This window comes from Coturnix japonica, chromosome Z (assembly GCF_054131305.1).
Source record: "Coturnix japonica strain WE chromosome Z, WE-NBRP24, whole genome shotgun sequence".
Lineage (NCBI taxonomy): Eukaryota > Metazoa > Chordata > Aves > Galliformes > Phasianidae > Coturnix > Coturnix japonica.
The window spans coordinates 33,170,427-33,188,298 of NC_140702.1; the positions used below are offsets into that span (position 1 = coordinate 33,170,427).

Below are 17,872 nucleotides of genomic sequence, written 5' to 3' on the forward strand. Positions count from 1 at the left end.
ATAAGTAAATTATTAACTTCTGTGTCTCCCTTACTTTTATGTATATGAGCATATTTGCAGTTTTTAATGTTGCTGTAGATGAAATGTTGAAGAAGTATAGTAATTAGAGGAGTTCAAATACAGTTAGCAAATAGAAGAAAAAAGTAGTTTGGTAGCTTTGTAGCTGTGGTTCTTAAGTACAAAACTGCTGCCTTCATAGACACTTATCTTTTTTTTCCCCAATGCCAAAAGAGGGACCAAGGAGGACTGAGGACTTTGCAAAAAAAATGGACTTCTTTTCTCAAGGCCAGATTGATATGCACCATTCCAGACAGGAATTTAATTTTCAATATTATCAATGATGTTTTTATTCTGAAGTCTCCAACCCTGAAGGAACCAGTGATATATGGAGTCTTTACCCCACAGCTGTAAGTGTGCTATTACAGTATTTCCCTGGATGAGTAGTTTTGATCTCAGCTGTTTGTTAAATCAAGTAATTACTCCTGTGATTTTTTTTTCCCCCTATATTTTTAGGAATAATGTGGGACTGTCAGCCGTTTGTGCCTACAATTTGTCTGCTGTAGAAGAAGTTTTCTCAAAAGGGAAGTATATGCAGAGTGCTACAGTAGAACAGTCCCATACTAAGTGGGTACGGTACAATGGGGAGATTCCTAACCCTCGACCTGGTGCAGTAAGTTTCTGTAATTTTGGGTATGATGCTCAGGAGTAAAGAAACTAGAAAAGCAAACAAACAAACAAACAAACAAAACCAAACAATAAAAACACAAAAAGCCCTACTAATGCGTACTATTAGATTGCTGTGATCTGGATGCTTTGTATTGTAAAGATTTGCTGAAAAACACTTCAAGTGATTTATTTTAAAGCTTGTATCTGTTGTTTGTTTGTTTTGTTTTGTTTGTTTGTTTGTTTGTTTAATTTACCATACAGTTAATTGTAGTGTTTGTGTTTTCCTTATTTCAATACTAAATTAATGTATTTTCCTATAATATATTTTGGGTCCAAATAAAAATGAAATATGAACCATTTGCTTAGAGATCAGCATATTACAGAAGCCAAGGTGCTGCGATACTTGAGTGCCTTCTAGGCTTGGATGAGTATAATGTATAGTTATGTCTTTATGTGCCGAAGAAAATGCATGTACCTGCTGCTAGGATATAATTTGCTTTTCTCTATATGATTTCTTTCTTTTGTTTTTAAATAATAGTGTATAAACAGTGAAGCCAGAGCCTTGAACTACATGACTTCTCTGAACTTACCAGACAAAACATTGCAGTTTGTTAAAGACCATCCACTAATGGATGATTCAGTAACTCCAGTGGGAGACAGACCCCGCCTTGTAAAACGAGATGTGAAATATACCCAGATTGTAGTAGACAGAGTCAGAGCACTCAATGGTACAATATATGATGTTATGTTCATCAGTACAGGTAAGTTCTGCATAACATTCTTTTTAATAATGGTACTTATTCTTCAGGCAATGTGCTCTAATGGAAACTCAAAATATTTACAGTATTTTTGCAGCATGTGATATTTTCATAGAAAAACAGGGAGCCACAATATGTACATGGAGAACCTTGCTTGCTTTGAGGGGCTTTTGCAGGAGGAGATCAGAAAAAAAAACCAAAACCCTTAATCAACAACATTGACAGTGTACCCTTCAGCAAATTTGCTGATGACACCAAGCCGAGTGAGGCAGTTGACACAATAGAAGTGGAGGGATGCCATCTACAGGTACCTGAGTAGGCTTGGAAAGTGGGCAGATGAGAATCTAATGAGGTTTAACAGAGCCAAATGCAAGATACTGCAATTGGGTCGAGGCAGTCCCAGGTATGTGTGCAGACTGGGAAAACTCATGGAAAGCATCCCTGCAGAGAAGAACTTGGGGATCTGTTGCAGTGTGTTCTTGCAGCCTGGAAGGCCAATAGTATCCCAGGTTGCATTGAAAGAGGGGTGGCCAGTGGGTTGAGAGTTGAGGATGGTTGCCTCTCTCTACTGTGCCCTCCTGAGGTCCCATTTATAGTACAGTGCCCAAGTAAGGGGGCCCCAGTACAGGGAAGATGTGAAACTATATCAGCAGGTCCAGAGAAGGGCCATGAAGATGCTTAAAGGGCTGGAGCACTTCTCCTATGAAGAAAAGTTGAGGAAGTTGAGCTTGTACTAAAAGGGAGCTTACAAGCAGGAGGGTGACCAACTTTTTGCATGATCTAAAAGTGATAGGATGAGGAGGATAGGATTTGAACTCAAAAGGGGGAGATTGTATGTCAGATGTTACTCAGAAATCTTTTACTCAGAGGGCAGTGAGGCACTGACACAGGCTGCCCAGAGGAATTGTCAGTGCCCCATCCCTGGAAGCATTCAGGGTCAGGTGTGATGGCACCCTGGGCAGGAGCAGACTGATCTAGTGGGTTCCAGGCCTGTCTATGGCAGGGGGTTGGAACTGGATGATCTTTAAGATACCATCCAACCTAAGCCGTTCTGCAAACTGCAGAAACATTCACAAAATAATCCCTGAAAGCCATTCTTCATTTCAGAAGGCCTTTTCCAGAACTCCTTGCAGTGGCACGTATAATGTTTACCATTGGCACAGGCTGGTGTGAAGTCTCAGCTGGATAAATGAAGCAAATTGTACAAGTGTGCATTTTTACTTGCCTTTTTATTTTAAGAATCTCACTTAAATACATTTCTGTGTTATTGCAGATCAAGGGGCCCTGCACAAAGCTATCAGCTATGAAAATGGAATGCATATTATTGAAGAAACACAGCTTTTCCCAAACTTTGAGCCAGTCCAAACACTCTTACTTTCATCCAAAAAAGTAGGTGCTACAAGAATCACAGCATCACTAATCCTTTTTTTTTTTTTTTTTTTTTTGTTTGTTTCTTCTGTTTTTCTTGTTCTATAAAACTTACCTACCATCTTGTAAAAAGAACACAATGAAGCAATACAGATAGTGGAAATCTGTAGCTATAGTTTCTGCAGTAGTATCAGTATTTTCCCTAATAACTTCTGTTATGTTTTACAGGTGTCAAGCTTTTGAGATTGTCTTGATCTGGGGAGAGTGTGTGTGGTGGTGGAATGGGAACAGAGGTGTGCAGTCTCACTGTGGTTGTACAGGAGCTAAAAGCTGTAATGTATTCAGAGATACAGATTTTGAGGTTAGGAGTAGCATAAAAATCCTGACCCGCTGAGGCCAGGAAAAATCCACCAGGAAATAAATATAGGAATGATAACATTTTTTCTGAGGAAGCAGACATTAGTGGAGAAAGTCTTTTCTAACAGACTGAATAGTCTGTACTTAATTGATTTTTTGCTTTCCCAGATTTACCAGGCTAGTTTTGTCTGATAGATTTATTAGGAATACTAAGCATGTTGTTGCTGCGACTGGTGTAAAGCTCTGAAAAAGATTACTGGTGAGGTCCTGCCAGCCAGATAGGGGCTTCAGCCACATCTGGAAGACACAAGCTTTGCTACAGGCTCCAAACACAGGGATGTTTTGCATTATTAAATAATCACCAGGTTTAATTATTGAGTGTTTTTTCAACAGTGGAAGAATAATCATTTTGTATATTTTGTATGCTAGTCTTCTGGCCCTGACATGCAGATCCATGAATGTCTACAAAATTATTACCATAAGCGGTAGCTTGTCAAACCCTTCAACTGGTGAATTTCTGTGCTTCTTGAGGAAAGAACGACTGTTTAAAAGTGTCTGATAATCTTACTGACACTCAGCAAGTGCCCAGTAATCAGTAAGCGCTCTGATGTAAGGGATTTAGGAATACTGCCAAGATATCTTAAGAGCAGCTATTCTAACATGATCAATTCCATGGAAAAGAGCTTTATGCTAAAATTCTTTCCAGCTCATCTTGCATCTGTAGTAGTCCTTATAACAGAAAGAAGTATTGTGAAAATAGAGCATACTCTTGACAGACAAGTCAAAGCCAGTGTGATTAAAAGCTGCCTTTTTAATGGATTTGAGTGGAATCTATTGATTTTCTGTGTGATTCACACTGGCCCAGGTGCAGAATTACGGAATAGTTAAGGTTGGCAGATAGCTGTAGGTCCATCTGCTCCAACCCCTGCTCTAGAAGGGACACCCAGAGCAAGTCATTCATACAGCTGTGATTTGATATGTGTAGTGGCATCCCGAAGTAACTGATTAACAATAGGAGAGCAGTAGTTCCTACTTTTGACGATGGGCCTCAGAGCCTCATATACCTTCACCTTGCTCAGAGGGTTGTAGTCAGTAACATGAGCCTACAGCTGATCCTTTAACTCCTGTTTGGCTGAAACATGTTTGGATTTTTGCAATGGTCTGCTCATTTCTCCACTTGTTTACTGAACTCCCTGAATGTACCAGCTGGGAACCATGTCAAGGCACCAATACGCTTGTGCAGTGTTGCCCTCTTGGCTTTTATGTTAGTCCACAGAATGCTAGAAAGTTATACAGACTGCAGTGAACCAGGGGAAGCTTTTCCTAGAAAGCCATACATGTGAATTTATTATGTGGATGCTCCAGCACAGACTAATGTTAAGTTAAATGTTAGTATGAAAGACTGCATTTGATTGTGTGTCTCTGAAGTTTAGTTCTCTTTGAAAGTGCCATCTTCCAGTAGCGTGCATTTCTTTTTTGACCCAGTTTTGTCTTTTGTTAGGTTTTTCCTTGAAATTCACACATATGAGGGATCTAAAGTAGTTTTTTGCTTAGTCTTCCTCTAGGCGCTTCTGTTTGTCACAGTGAAGCATTCATTTACTCAAAAGCATGTGCTCTTGTGTTCATTGCATTAGAGACTCCCCTCTTTTGAGTCCTCATGATAGTTCCTCTTCATATAGTTAAATAAAAACATGACAGTAAGCCTCCAAATCTAAATTCAGCCTTAAGTGTTTTTGTTTGTGTATCTTGAAGTTGTTCTTGATGTCAAGAACGAGTCTTCACCATGACTATTAATGTTAAGAAGAATCTTGCTTTACTAGGATGTTTTTCTGGATACTTGTCCATGACTCTATGACAGTGTTCATCCTGTCAGAGTCAAAAAGGCTTCCCCCAAATGCCATTTCTACATACTAAAAATCAGTGCAGAATTTCAGGTCTACATACTGAAAATCAATACAGAAAAAACCACTCGGTGCTTAGATATGACTTCTTTGCCATGACAACTGCTGTAAAGTGCCTACACGTTTGGTATACACAGGAGGAAGTAAATCTGTTGCCAAGGTGGAGCATACTGTATGGCTTTGTGTGCACAGTGTCTGAGAAATACTAGATGGTAGATTGCTTATGGTGTTTTTTTGGAGGGCAGACCTATTTCCTGAGGCTTTGTATAGTGGTGAGTAAATTTGCAGTGTACCTTTAGTCATCAGCTTTCCTGAAGTTGTATATTTGCCTATTTCACTCATCTGTTTCATTCTTTTATGACAAGGATGATCAGAATGAGTATGACATTTTTCCTGTTGTGCATAAAGTGAGAGTTGTTACAGATCTCCAGGAACAGTAGGTGAAAGAGTTGTTCTCTTTATATCCCCTTTTGCTAAGTGTTATGCCAACATTCATTCCTTTGAATGCTATTCACAGTTCTTTCTTGCAGAGCATTCAAGGAACTAACTGCAGGTAAGCAACTAGAAGATTCAAATGCAAGGCTGACACTGGGGCTGCAGGGACCTGACTAGTAGGCAAGGAGTTGCTTTGGATTAACAGATGTAGGAGCAGTGTAGAAAACCTCCCCTTCTCAGACCTGGATGTATCCACTGCCTTTTGTCATTAGCATGTGCTTGTCTTTCATTGCATGAAGTCTATCATTGAATTCATATTTATGAAGAAAAAAGACATGTAAGAGCCACAGTTAGGGAGTTACTTTCTTTTCTTATGAAGTGTATTGATCTTAAGTTTTTGTTCTTTTGACTTATTTCCACTTCAAGTGTAGCTAAATATTTTTTAAAAGTTTTTTACAAACATACAAGTATGTGTGCACCTCTTTTGATAATTTTTCAGTTGCTTCATAAATGTGATTGGTTGCATAGTCTTGTTTATTTGAGATGTTTTTTGTTGTTTTGTTTGTTTCTAGAGCAGAAGATACCTCTATGCTGGTTCAAATTCTGGTGTGGTTCAATCTCCTGTGGCATTTTGTGACATGTACACTACTTGTTTCGACTGTGTTTTAGCAAGGGATCCTTACTGTGCTTGGAAACCTCTTGAGGGTTCTTGTGTTAATATTTTTCAAGAAAGTGAAACTGAAAGGTAATGGCAGCCTTTGACTATAGTTGCAATTGGTTTTGTATCAGTCTTACTTTATCTTACCAAGGTAGCTTTTTTAACTTAATGTTTTCAAACACATACTTCTTTCTATCCATGAATTGCCTACATAAAAAATGTCAGCTTGTGCTATTTAGATTTTTATTTTTTTTTACGCTGGAGAATGGGAATAACATTTGAAGCTGTCACACTCTTTTACAGGAATTGGATTCAGAACATAGGTGGAGATGCATCTTCTTGTTCTGGTGAGTTACATTCTGTGAAGAGCTACTTAACTTATCCAGGTGGAATAGGAAAGACTTGTGCTTGTGATTATCTAGATTTTCACTTATATTAAAATATGTATGAGTTTCTTTTTCATATTTGAGCATCCATACAGCCTTCATCTTCTCTTAAAATCTTTGTATTTATGTGCATTTCATTGTGCATTACACAGACTTCTGAAATGAATGGGGTACCTCAACAGCACCTCATGAATGAAAGTACCATCTACCATAAGTACCTCTGGTACAGAGGTTTCTGTCTCTGATAAAGTAACATTTGGCATTCGACTGTAGTCTTAAGTGCTTGATTGTTGTTGCTGGATCAGATGAAATGATCCTGAAAAAAGCTGCTTTTATTATGAGAGGGGAGGGAGACTCAGTACGTCATAGAGAGCAGCTGAAGTACCCTTCAGTGTATTTTAAGACAAGCAACTGCAGGCCTTTTCTTTTCTCATGTGTGTTGCTGCCATCAGATTATGGAGATCCTATAGAAGGCTAGTGCTAAAGAAGATTTGTACTGCAGTAAACAGTATGTGGCTTTATTCTGTTTTCAGTTCTTACCTAAACACAGTGAGGGCCACCATGAGAGTTTGACTAGTTAGTTATATCGCTCATTTATCATATCGTATTGTGGGTATGCAGTGTTCTCAGAAGAGAGGTTAATTTAAGTACTGGTACTTAAATTTCTTAAAATTAAATTTCTTCTTGAACATTTTGTGGTTATTTAAAATATACTAACTGGTTTTACAGTTATACAAAGTTGAACATCTTGATTCAAATGGTAACTTACATCAGAGGCACACCCAGTTTGGATCGACAAAGTCTCCCCCTACTTTTCTAGAAGTGGAAGCTGTTTTGGAATTTGAGGTGTTTGATCTTGTTGTTTTGATGTCCTGTACACACCTGTATTTTAGTATTTCACAGATTTGCATGCCGTTATCTTGGTCTTGAGATACTCTTAACACAGAAGTGTGCATTTCGGTTATGACTAGCACCGTCTCATGAAACTGCATAGATTAGATCAGACAGGAATCATTGCTGATACTCTGCACATTTATTTTGGTGTTCCAGATAAAGTAAAAGAGAATTCACTACAGCATACGTTCAAGCACGGGAGCACAGCAGAGCTCAAGTGTTCTCAAAAGTCCAACCTGGCACAGGTAGTTTGGAAGTTCAGAGATGACATACTGAGAGTGGAGAGTCCCAAATACCGTCTACTGGAAAAGGCGCTACTCATCTTTAATTTATCAGAGGGAGACAGTGGGGTTTACCAGTGTCTGTCAGAAGAAAAAGTGAAGAATAAGAAATTCTCTCAGGTGCTGGCTAAGCATGTTTTGGAACTGAAGAAAGTCCAGCATACTACAGCAAGCCCAGTGGTGGCAGCTGCACCAATAGAAGGTAATGGTGATATACCAGAAGTGTCCGCGATATCAACTGAGGGCTCTACTGCTCAACCCTCAACCACTCAGATTGTACCAGTAACAACTGCGAGGATAACAAAACCTATTGGCCCTGTCCTAACAAGCGCAACCTCCAAAATAGAGCTTTTCAATTCACTTCCGGACACAGTCCCAGAAAAGACAATGTTTCTGAAGTCAAATGATAACTTCCTGTTGATGTTCCTATTCCTCTTCTTTTTTATTCTCTTCTTGTGCCTGCTTTCCTACAATTGTTACAAAGGGTATTTGCCAGGGCAGTGCTTGAAATTTCGATCAATCATGTTGCTTGGCAAGAAAAAAACAAAGTCAGATTTTTCTGATTGTGAACAGAGCGTTAAAGAAACCCTTGTGGAGCAAGGCAGCATCAGCCACCAGAGTGGGGAGCAGCCAAAGCCAGCACATGACACCGGCTATGAGACGGAGCCAGACTGTGGGAATGGACAGCTTCAGGCCAGGGATGTGCAGGTGCCCCGGGAGGCAAAGGACAAACCTTTTGATGTGAAGTGTGATCTCAAGTTTGCTGACTCAGATGTGGAGGGAGACTGAAGGACACAACCATTGTTGTTGGAAATTAACCATGGTACTATGGCTGTTTTTGAGTGCCGAGAGCATGCTTGTGACCACTGAGCCATAGGCAAGCTTTATGTGCTTCAGCTACACAGCAAGCCAATTCGCATTCAGATCTCACCAGAAACAGAAGCAGTGTTCTCATCTGCAGACCATAGCATCTTGTATTGTTCTATCAGTTTTCTTTAAATGTACAGTTTCAGATTGTTTATTCCCAGTTCTTACGCACACATGGAGTACTTAAATCTGGTGAACAGTTTCCCGCTCCTGTTTGGCCCTTTTCTTCCTTAGGATAAAAGTAACTAATACAGCTGGCTTTAAAAAGTACTGCAGTCTGCAAATCTTTTAGCTGTCATTAAAAAAAGTTTAGTTTAATTTGAATTCCAAATTGGAAATTAAGTTTAGTTTATCAGATTGGTAAATTATAGACTATTGTCCAAATTGGGACATTTTTTTCTTTGCTTCTAGTGATTATTTTTCATATGATACTTTGTGTTTTGGCACGCTAGATCTCTTTAGTTGGTTAAAGTTAATTACTTTAACTGCATTTTAAGTATCTTAGATTTTAAAGAATATGGGGATATATAGTTGGCTTGATTTGTGTAAGATTCTCAGGGACAATCTTGTTTAAAGGCTTTTTTTCTCGCTGCTTTCTAGAAATGTAGGTAACGGTATCAGTATAAAACTTGTGGACTGGAGTAAGAAGGGGAAAGAATAAATGATAGATTTAGAAACATTTTATTTTCCTTAACCAAGCTGGACATAGTCACCTGTTGGGTTTTTTCTTGTTGTTTTTTTTCTGTACACTGTTGGATTTTTCCACTTCCTTGTGATTTTTTTTTTTTTAATGAATCAGTACAGACAAGCAGCTGTCACTTCGCAGTGACACTGAGTGAAGTTTTTTGCACTGTGAAAGCAAAAAAGGAACTGAGAATTCCCTGCAGTAACTCATCTGGAATGGACTGTTAGGATACAGCCTGATAAGAAATATTTGGGGATGTGTTTTTTTCCGATTCAGAAGTAACTTCTCTTCTTGTGACAAGTCTTTGCAGTGTCACCCTTTCTGGATGACATCTTCTAATCTCTTACATAACTGGAGACTGAAACTGGAGCTCCTCAAACAATCCGTAATTTGAACTGTTCGTTTGAATCATGTCTGCAAAAGTGAAAATGTGCATTTGTTCTAAGCCTGGTTCACAGCTGCACTATTTGTCTCTAAAAGTATTTTGTGTGGTACAGTCCCACAAAGAGTTGTCCCTGTCATTGCATCTTTCTGTAAATACAGCTAGGAATGCATTTTAATAGTAAACAGCAGTGTGCCTAGGCTGCTTTTCTATGTTGAACTTCCATGCAAACTTTAATTTAGACCATCTTAGTGTGAACAGTTTATATTTTATAAGATTCAGTTCGGTTTTATTTTTCTATTTTTAATTATGTACATATAACAGAATAAATATTAAAATAAATTGTATTTCACTTTGACTTTTATGAAAGCTGACATAATGGTAATCCTTTCCATACTGCGAGTGCTAATATTCCTTGTGGCTTCCTTTAATGGGGAAAAGAGGAAACTCTCACCAGTTTGGAGCAGGTTCTCTTCTCGGCGTTATTTTCTTGGTTTGTAACCCTCTGGGGATAGGACAGATGGAAAAGGACATGAGTGAAGGAGAAAAGTGTTTTTTCCTAGGCCCCTGGAGATACTTCCTGTTATAACCCTTCTAAAATTCATTTGTCTTTTTGCATTATTTCTTCAGTGTGTGATGTATTTCTTGCAACTGTTTTCCTTAGTACCATTTTTTTTTCTTTCTTTTCTGTCCTCTTCTGTTACACAGCCTCATCTCCTATACCCTTCCCTCCTACTGGTAGTTCCTTTTTGTCTTGTGTGGGATGTGGTCCACCTCCTTCACCCACCAGTATCAAGCCTGATGTTTGGTCTAGCACAGACTCTCTAAAGGTCATGTTGTTGCAACCTTTCCTAAATGACCAGGCACAGCATGTTAGTGCTCGGGGACCCTTCCACCTCTTCTGCCTAGCCACAGGTAAGTTGGAGGAGCCCTGCATGAACTAGCATTTTCTTCACTAAAGGTTTGGATATGTGGCCATGTACTGTGTGTGTTCTTTTTTGATGCCTAAAAAAGAAAGAAAGAAAAAAAACTATTTGGGGATGTATTGTGAAAATGCTTTTGCTGCAAATTGGGGATTGCAAACCCTGACATGCAGAATTGTCTGATTTAGCAGCCTACTTAAGTATGCAAAGTCAGTTAACTTCAGAAGGCTCATTTGGAGTTGAGTGATGTGCTTGCATGCATATAGATGTGTAGTAGGTAAATATCCTTGCTGTTAGGATGTATGCAATTAAAAAAATACTGTTCTGTTGGATTTGAATTTTGCTCTTATTTTGGACCTGATCAGGTATTCCTTGTTACTTATTTCAGATGATAAAGTATGTACAGTAATGGTAATTTCCATTTTATGAGTAATATATTGTCTGTGATCAATGGGAGCAAGTCAAAGCTGTTTTTTCTGTAGAAATTAAACATCTGTCTTTGTTTGGACAGCAGTTGCCTGGTTAAGTGAGATTTTAATGAATCTAGACAGGTCTTAAAATGTAACTTTAGTCCATTAAAAATAGAGGTTAATTTGAAAGTAGGATTGTTTTTTACTGGTGTGCCTGTGATTGTTAAATGTTACATGGAATCGGATCAAAATGCAGTCATCTTCACTAAAGCAGGTCTTACCAAGGGCATGATTTGTATTTTCTTGGCTAGTAACAACAGCAGCAGGGTCCATGTGGTTAGCAGTGATTTTTTCACTGCTGCTGGTGACACTGACACCTCTTACTACCCACTATGACAACAGAACACAGAATAATGGTATAAATACTGCAAAAGATTTAAGCAATTTGCTAACTAGGCAAACACTGCAGTGTCTGGGGCAGAGGAGGAGCAGTGAGCTGATTATGTTCACACCTGTGTTCACACCTTCAGGTGTGGTGGAACCTGGCTAGTTTGGTAGTTTGGTTCTGTTTCAAATGTCATTAACACAAGCAACATCACTACCCAGTGCAGTATATCCTTGGACTTGTCATAGGCAAGTGATATTCTACAATGTCCTGAGTGTGCTGAGCAACAGTTTGAGTGTATTTGCAGATGACCAGTGAGCGATGTTGTGATATTGTTGTGTTTCTGCCCTGCAGATAGTTACTGTTCACTCTGATCCTGTTCAAGTTGTTAGAAGCTTTCCTTACGTGTTCTGTAGCTTTTTGGTCTCATTAAAATAACCCTAGTATGTGAAGATAACAGGTTCTACAAAATTGGCATCCTTCTTTAAAGAAGTCATCATTCTGCAGTGGCACTGAGGTGGGTGCGTGATACACACCTACAGACTGCAGCTGTGCCCTGCAGTGGTGCTGTGTACAGGCAGTGCAGGACAGCTTCCCACCTGATGGGGGGAAGCTGCAGTACTCACAAGTCAGTGTCACAAGAGTTTCATAGAAAGTTTTTTCTCTTCAGGAACATTTAGAATTGCACAGGAAGGTGTGCAAGGGGAGGGCAGTGGGAAGACTGCTGCAGACCAAGCTCAACCTCAGGGAATGCTTCTGCAGTGCAAATGCAGGATAGACCCACATGTCTATCCATGTGCAGGGCCAAAGCTGTGCCAAGTGTCTGCCTGGCACTGGCTGTAGGCCAGTCCCCCTAAAGCACGCGAGCTCTACTGCACTGCTTCAGTGTAATAGACTTTGAGATTTAGTGGTGAGGCTTCACTAGAGCAGTGGCCCCTGAATTTGATCCATGTGGTTCTTGTTGACCCATCCTGGGTTTGTCCTTACCTTCATACGGGTTACTGTGCCAGCACCTTGCTGAGGGCTCTGTGTCTCAATTTAAAGACCAGCTTCTTTGTTGTGCTGCTACTGGCTGACTGCACGTCAGTGTTAACAGTCTGCCAGAGCCTGATGGAGTTAAATGCAAGGTATGGGATGGTAATGTTTATTCCAGTTATTCCTGCTCCGACTGTGAATATTCGTTACCTGAAGCCATGTTAGTAGAAAAACCTTTCCTTCAGACAGATCTGCAGAATGCCACATTCTTTGTTATTTAAGCTGCACCTTGGAGATAACTTCAGAAGCTAAGATTGCTCTTTTAAGTGTTCTGTTAATGCCTTAAAAGGTATTATATCTTTTGTAATAACTTAAGGTTTGAGAATCAATTATATACTGCCTAAAAGTTGAAGACCCTGAGAGTATATAATCTTGATACAGTAGATTGCAGTGTCCATGCAGGAATACCTGCAGCGCCAGGGTTGAAAGGGACTGCCCAGTTCCAGCTTCCTGCCATGGGCTGCTCAGGACCCCATCCAACCTGGGGTATCTCCAGGGCCGGGGCAGCCTGTGCCAGTGCCTCATTGCCCTCTGAGAGAAAAGGTTCCCCCTAACATGTAATCTATCTCCCCTCTTTCAGGTGCAGCTGTTCCCCTTGCCCTGTCACTGTACACTTTGGCAGTCTCTCCCACCCTTCCTACAGGCTCTATAAGGCCATGCTCCCCTTGCTGGCTCTTGGCAGTTCTGGTTCCAGACATGAAGCATTTCAGCCCTCCAGTGGCTCCTCCTCAGTGACATCTGCAAGCCAATGGAAATTAGTGACAGTAGGTTTCATGATGTGAATGCAGCATTTTTAAATTCTGGCATCAACAGCAGATTTTACATTGCATAGAAATTTTTGTTTCCATTCATATCTGAAACCCCTGGCTGAATTAAGAAACACAGTGAGCAACAAGGTGCAGCTGGAGACCCTCTTTTTATTTGACTTTTGGCAATGTTATCAATGCTTAAAGTGTAAGAGAAATTGAAATATTTTTCCCCATGAGGGAGTCATTCTAGTTAGAATGGATAATTGTGTTCTGCCAGTAATTTTTGCTGTTGTGATGAGCTTAAAGATTAAAACATCTTGAAGCACATTCACATTGTAGCCTGTCATGCATTGTGAAACACCTGTGTGTGCCCTACTGAAACAGTTTGGTGCGTGCCCTGGTGCATTCATTTCCAGGTTATACCAACTGCACCACATGTCAGTGAAGCACTGAGAAAATAAAGCAGGTTGATACTCCTCAAGCACCTGAAATTGCACTGTTGGAAGCTTCCAGTTAAAATCTGTACTGTCTGAATGAACTGTTCTCTGCCATAAAATCTCCTGAGGCCAAGGACAGCAGCTGCCCCTGCTGGCGTGGGTGAGAGCCCAGCACAGGAGAACTTGTGGGAGATGGCACTGGTGCAGGCCTTTGTGTTCAACTCCCTCCTGCATGTAATGTGTGTGACTGCTGGGAGGCTTCAGCAACACAGATAAATGTGTACTGCAGAGTCTGTGACTGCTTCTGCGGTATGTCTATTGCTGTATGTAGCAGAAAGTGTGATGGCTGATGTGATGGGAGCTGATTTGCAGCTGTTGTTTTGTTTTAACCCTTGGCAGCAAGGCTGCCCATCTCCTTATCTGCCACAACTGGGTCTGTCCACTGTATGCTCTGGAGAGGTGACTGAAAAGGCATTCTACTGCCAGAGGTATTTCTGTTCTCTAAATTTTTCCTCTGTGTTTTACAAGATAATGTCATAACTTTAAGACGTGGGGCAGTGTGCATGGCAGGGAAAACAAGCACGCTCAGGCTGAAGGTGCAACAAAAGAATTGCCAGACCCCAGATTACTTTTTGCATTTCACTTTAATTACTCCCAGGAGGCAGTTACCTGGGTTCCAAACACACAGCTGTGTTCTGGCTCCACTCAAAGCACAGCTGAAAGTGCTAGGGAGCGGGGACAGCTGTACTGCAGCCATGTTGCAGCTGAGTAGTGCAGCTGTGCCTGTGCTGTGCGCACGCTGGTGTGGCCTCAAGTCCAGCCGTGTCAGCCAGCAGCACTGTTACACCAGTGCCAGCTGACAAACCACACAAGCTGTTTCATAATTTCTAATATTCTAACCCAGCTAACTGAACAAAACTACAAACTGGTTTCAGAGTGCTACAGAGATCCCTGTCACAGTTCAGTGACCCTCCCACTGCAGCTCCACCGCTAACCCTGCTGGGTGCTGCACTGCTCTCAGCACCAACTGACAATGCCACCTGACCCTGCTCATGCCTCGTGGGATTGCAACTGTTCGGTGCTTCAGGACACAACTACCTTTCCTGTGCTTTCATCTCTGAAAGTAATGTTTTTGTGTCCACATTACAGAGTCTTTCAAACTTAATCCCTGATCCGAATATGAGCTTCCTGTGGTATGCTGAAAATCCAGGTGATTGGTTCATAGCATTCAAAACAAACCCAAGCTGCAGGCTAGTTACTGAGTGCTACATCCAGGTTCTATTGTTTTGGTTTTTTGTTTGTTTGTTTGCTTGTTTAATATTAAGTGATATTTGGAAAAGTTCTGGGGAGCCAACATGCTAGCAGTTGGAGGAAGACACCCCATGTCTGTAGATGGACACTGTAGTGATGCTATGCTTCTATCACAGCTGTGTATGACAAGCTCCTACTGCCCTGCCAAGCAGTCCCTGCAGGCACGTGCCAGCCACACATATTACCACCAGCTGCTGAAGCCCGGCCCATGCTGACAGGACCTGCTCTGCTGCACAAGGCTAAGATCTCCCTATCTGGAAAGGTTTCTCTATCTGTTAGGGAGGTGTGGTTCTACTGTTACCCCTTGCTGGCAGCAGCTCAGCTGTTAGGCCAGCTGCTCTGAGTAGCCCTTCTGTGTCCCAGACCCACGGGGCAGCTCTGTGAGGCTCAGCATTGCCAGTAGGACCTGACCTGGCCCCAGCTCCCTCCCACTCCTCAGTTTATGCGATCAGCTCCATATAATCCCTAATCACCAACACTTATACTGGTATCTCCAGGATAAAAGAAAAGCTGTACGCCTGTTAGGATTTTATGCAGATACAGCAGATGTGATACTGGGGACAACACAGTGGGATCCCCAGCGTGCTGCTCTGCATCTACAGCTGTACTCCATTCCTCACATCCCAATTTACTGCTTAATTATAAGCTGAAATGGAACATAAACCCACACTTCAGTGAATAAAGTTGGAGGGTTGGTACACAGTTTTAACACTGCAGGCAGCTGAAGCAGGTTAAGTTTTAGCTTTCTGTATGGCTGATAGGATACACAGCAAATCTCAAGGGGCAAAGACACTGCACTGACAGAATGACACCCACCTGGGAAATGAGCAATCACACCACCACTGGGCATTATGGAGGGCCTGGACAGAGAAAGGGCATATTTGTTTTGCCGCACTGTGTTAGGCATCTCCCATCTAAAACAGTTCAGACTGTGGAGTAATGAATGAATTTATTGTGATGAAGCAATTTTCTCAAAATTAACTATGTGAAGAATCATTCATTGTTGCCTAAGTGTACCTGTCTACATATCCAAACTGGTTTGCTGTTTAACACTCTGCTTGTATGTTATATTTTAACATGGGTATTTTCTTAAATCTTTCAAGCATTCTTAAGGTGGATGGCAATGTAAGTAGATAATGTTTTTAGCTACTTCTGTTTTAAAGTCTATATGTCATTGGAGTTACCTTAGTGAATGTATTCTCACAGTCATTTATCTTCAAAAGATAAATCTGTAACTGCTACATCTTTGAGCCTGAATTTATCTCACTCCAGAGTTGCAGAAAATCTGAATTTGAGAAATGTGACTTCATTATTTTGCAGATGTAACTCTGTGTTTTTCAGTGTGTTTTTCTGTTGTGCAGTTCTGAAAAGGAAATCAAAATAGGGAAAATACTGCATGGCCTCCTGGAATCAGGGCTGAATGCAGCTAAGGCAAAGCCTCAGCCCACGCAACATCTGGATGCAACCATGCCACTGCAGTCCACTGAGGGGGAGAGGGGAGGGAGCCTAAACCAACACAGACCACAACCCTCCTTGTATTGGGAAACTTTCTTTTTTGGGAGAAATGTGTCACTAGAGTGGGCATTCAGTCCTGTTTCCATAATATGTGTTGCCTTCAGCACCTGTAAACAGAGTAGGTTCTTTGGTGTCAGCAGTGACACAAAGCACTTGAAGTACATTTAGAGAATACCCTGCACTGAATGCACTATTTCCTTGCCTGGCCCTAGAACAGTGTTTTTCAAATTCATGGACTTACTTAGGTATCAAACTGCACTATTGTCATGTCATAGGGTTTTGAATTACGGCTGTTAAACAGATGAGCTCATGGCTCATTATTGTAATAATCATCCATCATTGTAATGGAGCAGTGACTGATATGCTTCAAGTGAGCTCCTGATTCACACTGTGGTTGAGTCAGTCCTAGTGCCTCCCAAGTCAGCCTGACCTCTGAAACCTTCGCAGGTTTCTTCTCTGGTCCTCACCCAGTAACAGACTTAGCCATGGCAACTATCCACAGTTCCCATCCAGGCTGTTCTCTCAACTCATCAAGGAATAAATCCAAAGCCTGGCTTTTTATTATTTCACTGCTTCTGTCCTGGTGCTGTGCTTGTAATTAATTTCTCTTTCCATTTGTCCAAGCACCAACTCCATTAATGTACTGAAATAATTTGTCCATGGTTCATGTATCCCATGTTTTTGGTTACATGGAACCTACCTTCAATTAATCACAGAGCTAGTATAGTCATCTGTAAAATATCACTTACTTTGTTTAAAGAACATTCTACACTTCTTGTTTCCTGCCTCCTTTTCTCCACCCCTCCTTCCTTCCAAGATTATATCCACCACCCTGCAATTAGATCACATTCTCTGCTATTCATCCTTGTGCTTAATACAAATTTATTTCTCCATGTTTGTAGGATACTAGTTCTGTTTCCAAATGATTTATATCTAACTCTAACATATGCTGAGAAAGCGCACAGATAGATGTAAAGGCTGCCATGTAGGTAGACAATAAATCAATAAATACAAGGGAATCTGAAATCTAACTAGTTTGCAGGCCTAGAATCACATATTTTCCTAAAGAAAATTCCACATCATTTTGGAATAAAAAAAATCAAAACAGCAAAATCTGACTGCTGAACCAGGTTCTATTCTCAAGACATACTTGAAATAATTATTTATTTTCTTTTTATCCATCTTTCTTTTGATACCTTCACTTGGTGTTCGAAGGCTGTTCTTATCCCAGCCTCTAAGGGAGAAACAGATGTGTTTTTCCATTCCTGGTATATGAAAATCTAGACACGAGTGAGCAGTGTGTCCCTGCAGCCCAGAAGGCCAACAGTACCCTGAGCTGCATTATAGGAGGAGTGGCTGGCAGGTGGTGATTATCCCATTCTACTCAGCTCTTCTGAGGCCCCACCTGGAGCACTGCATCCAGGCCTGGGGCTCCCTGCGCAAGAAAGATGTGGAACTCTTGGAACCAG

At 40.9% G+C, this 17,872-nt stretch overlaps 1 protein-coding gene across 17 annotated transcripts in view; it reads left to right on the forward strand.

Moving 5' to 3' along the window:
* Positions 1-17,872, forward strand: part of SEMA4D (semaphorin 4D) — an 86,827-nt gene that overhangs the window by 63,990 nt on the left and 4,965 nt on the right. For 4 of the 17 annotated variants that reach the window (XR_014939421.1, XR_014939419.1, XR_014939420.1 and 1 more), the window contains 9 exons: positions 232-407; positions 514-670; positions 1,205-1,427; positions 2,698-2,813; positions 6,058-6,230; positions 6,447-6,490; positions 7,580-7,906; positions 10,347-10,553; positions 15,992-16,013. Coding sequence is in view for 13 of the 17 variants with exons in the window: in XM_032441516.2 (XP_032297407.1) it covers positions 232-407; positions 514-670; positions 1,205-1,427; positions 2,698-2,813; positions 6,058-6,230; positions 6,447-6,490; positions 7,580-7,906; positions 10,347-10,553; positions 15,992-16,013 (1,445 nt within the window). In the remaining 4 variants the exon portion in view is untranslated. Of the gene's footprint in view, positions 1-231; positions 408-513; positions 671-1,204; positions 1,428-2,697; positions 2,814-6,057; positions 6,231-6,446; positions 6,491-7,579; positions 9,986-10,346; positions 10,554-12,971; positions 13,236-15,991; positions 16,014-17,872 lie in introns of those variants that run through there. The other 13 variants (XR_014939418.1, XM_085529000.1, XM_015849344.3 and 10 more) reach the window with 5 other exon arrangements.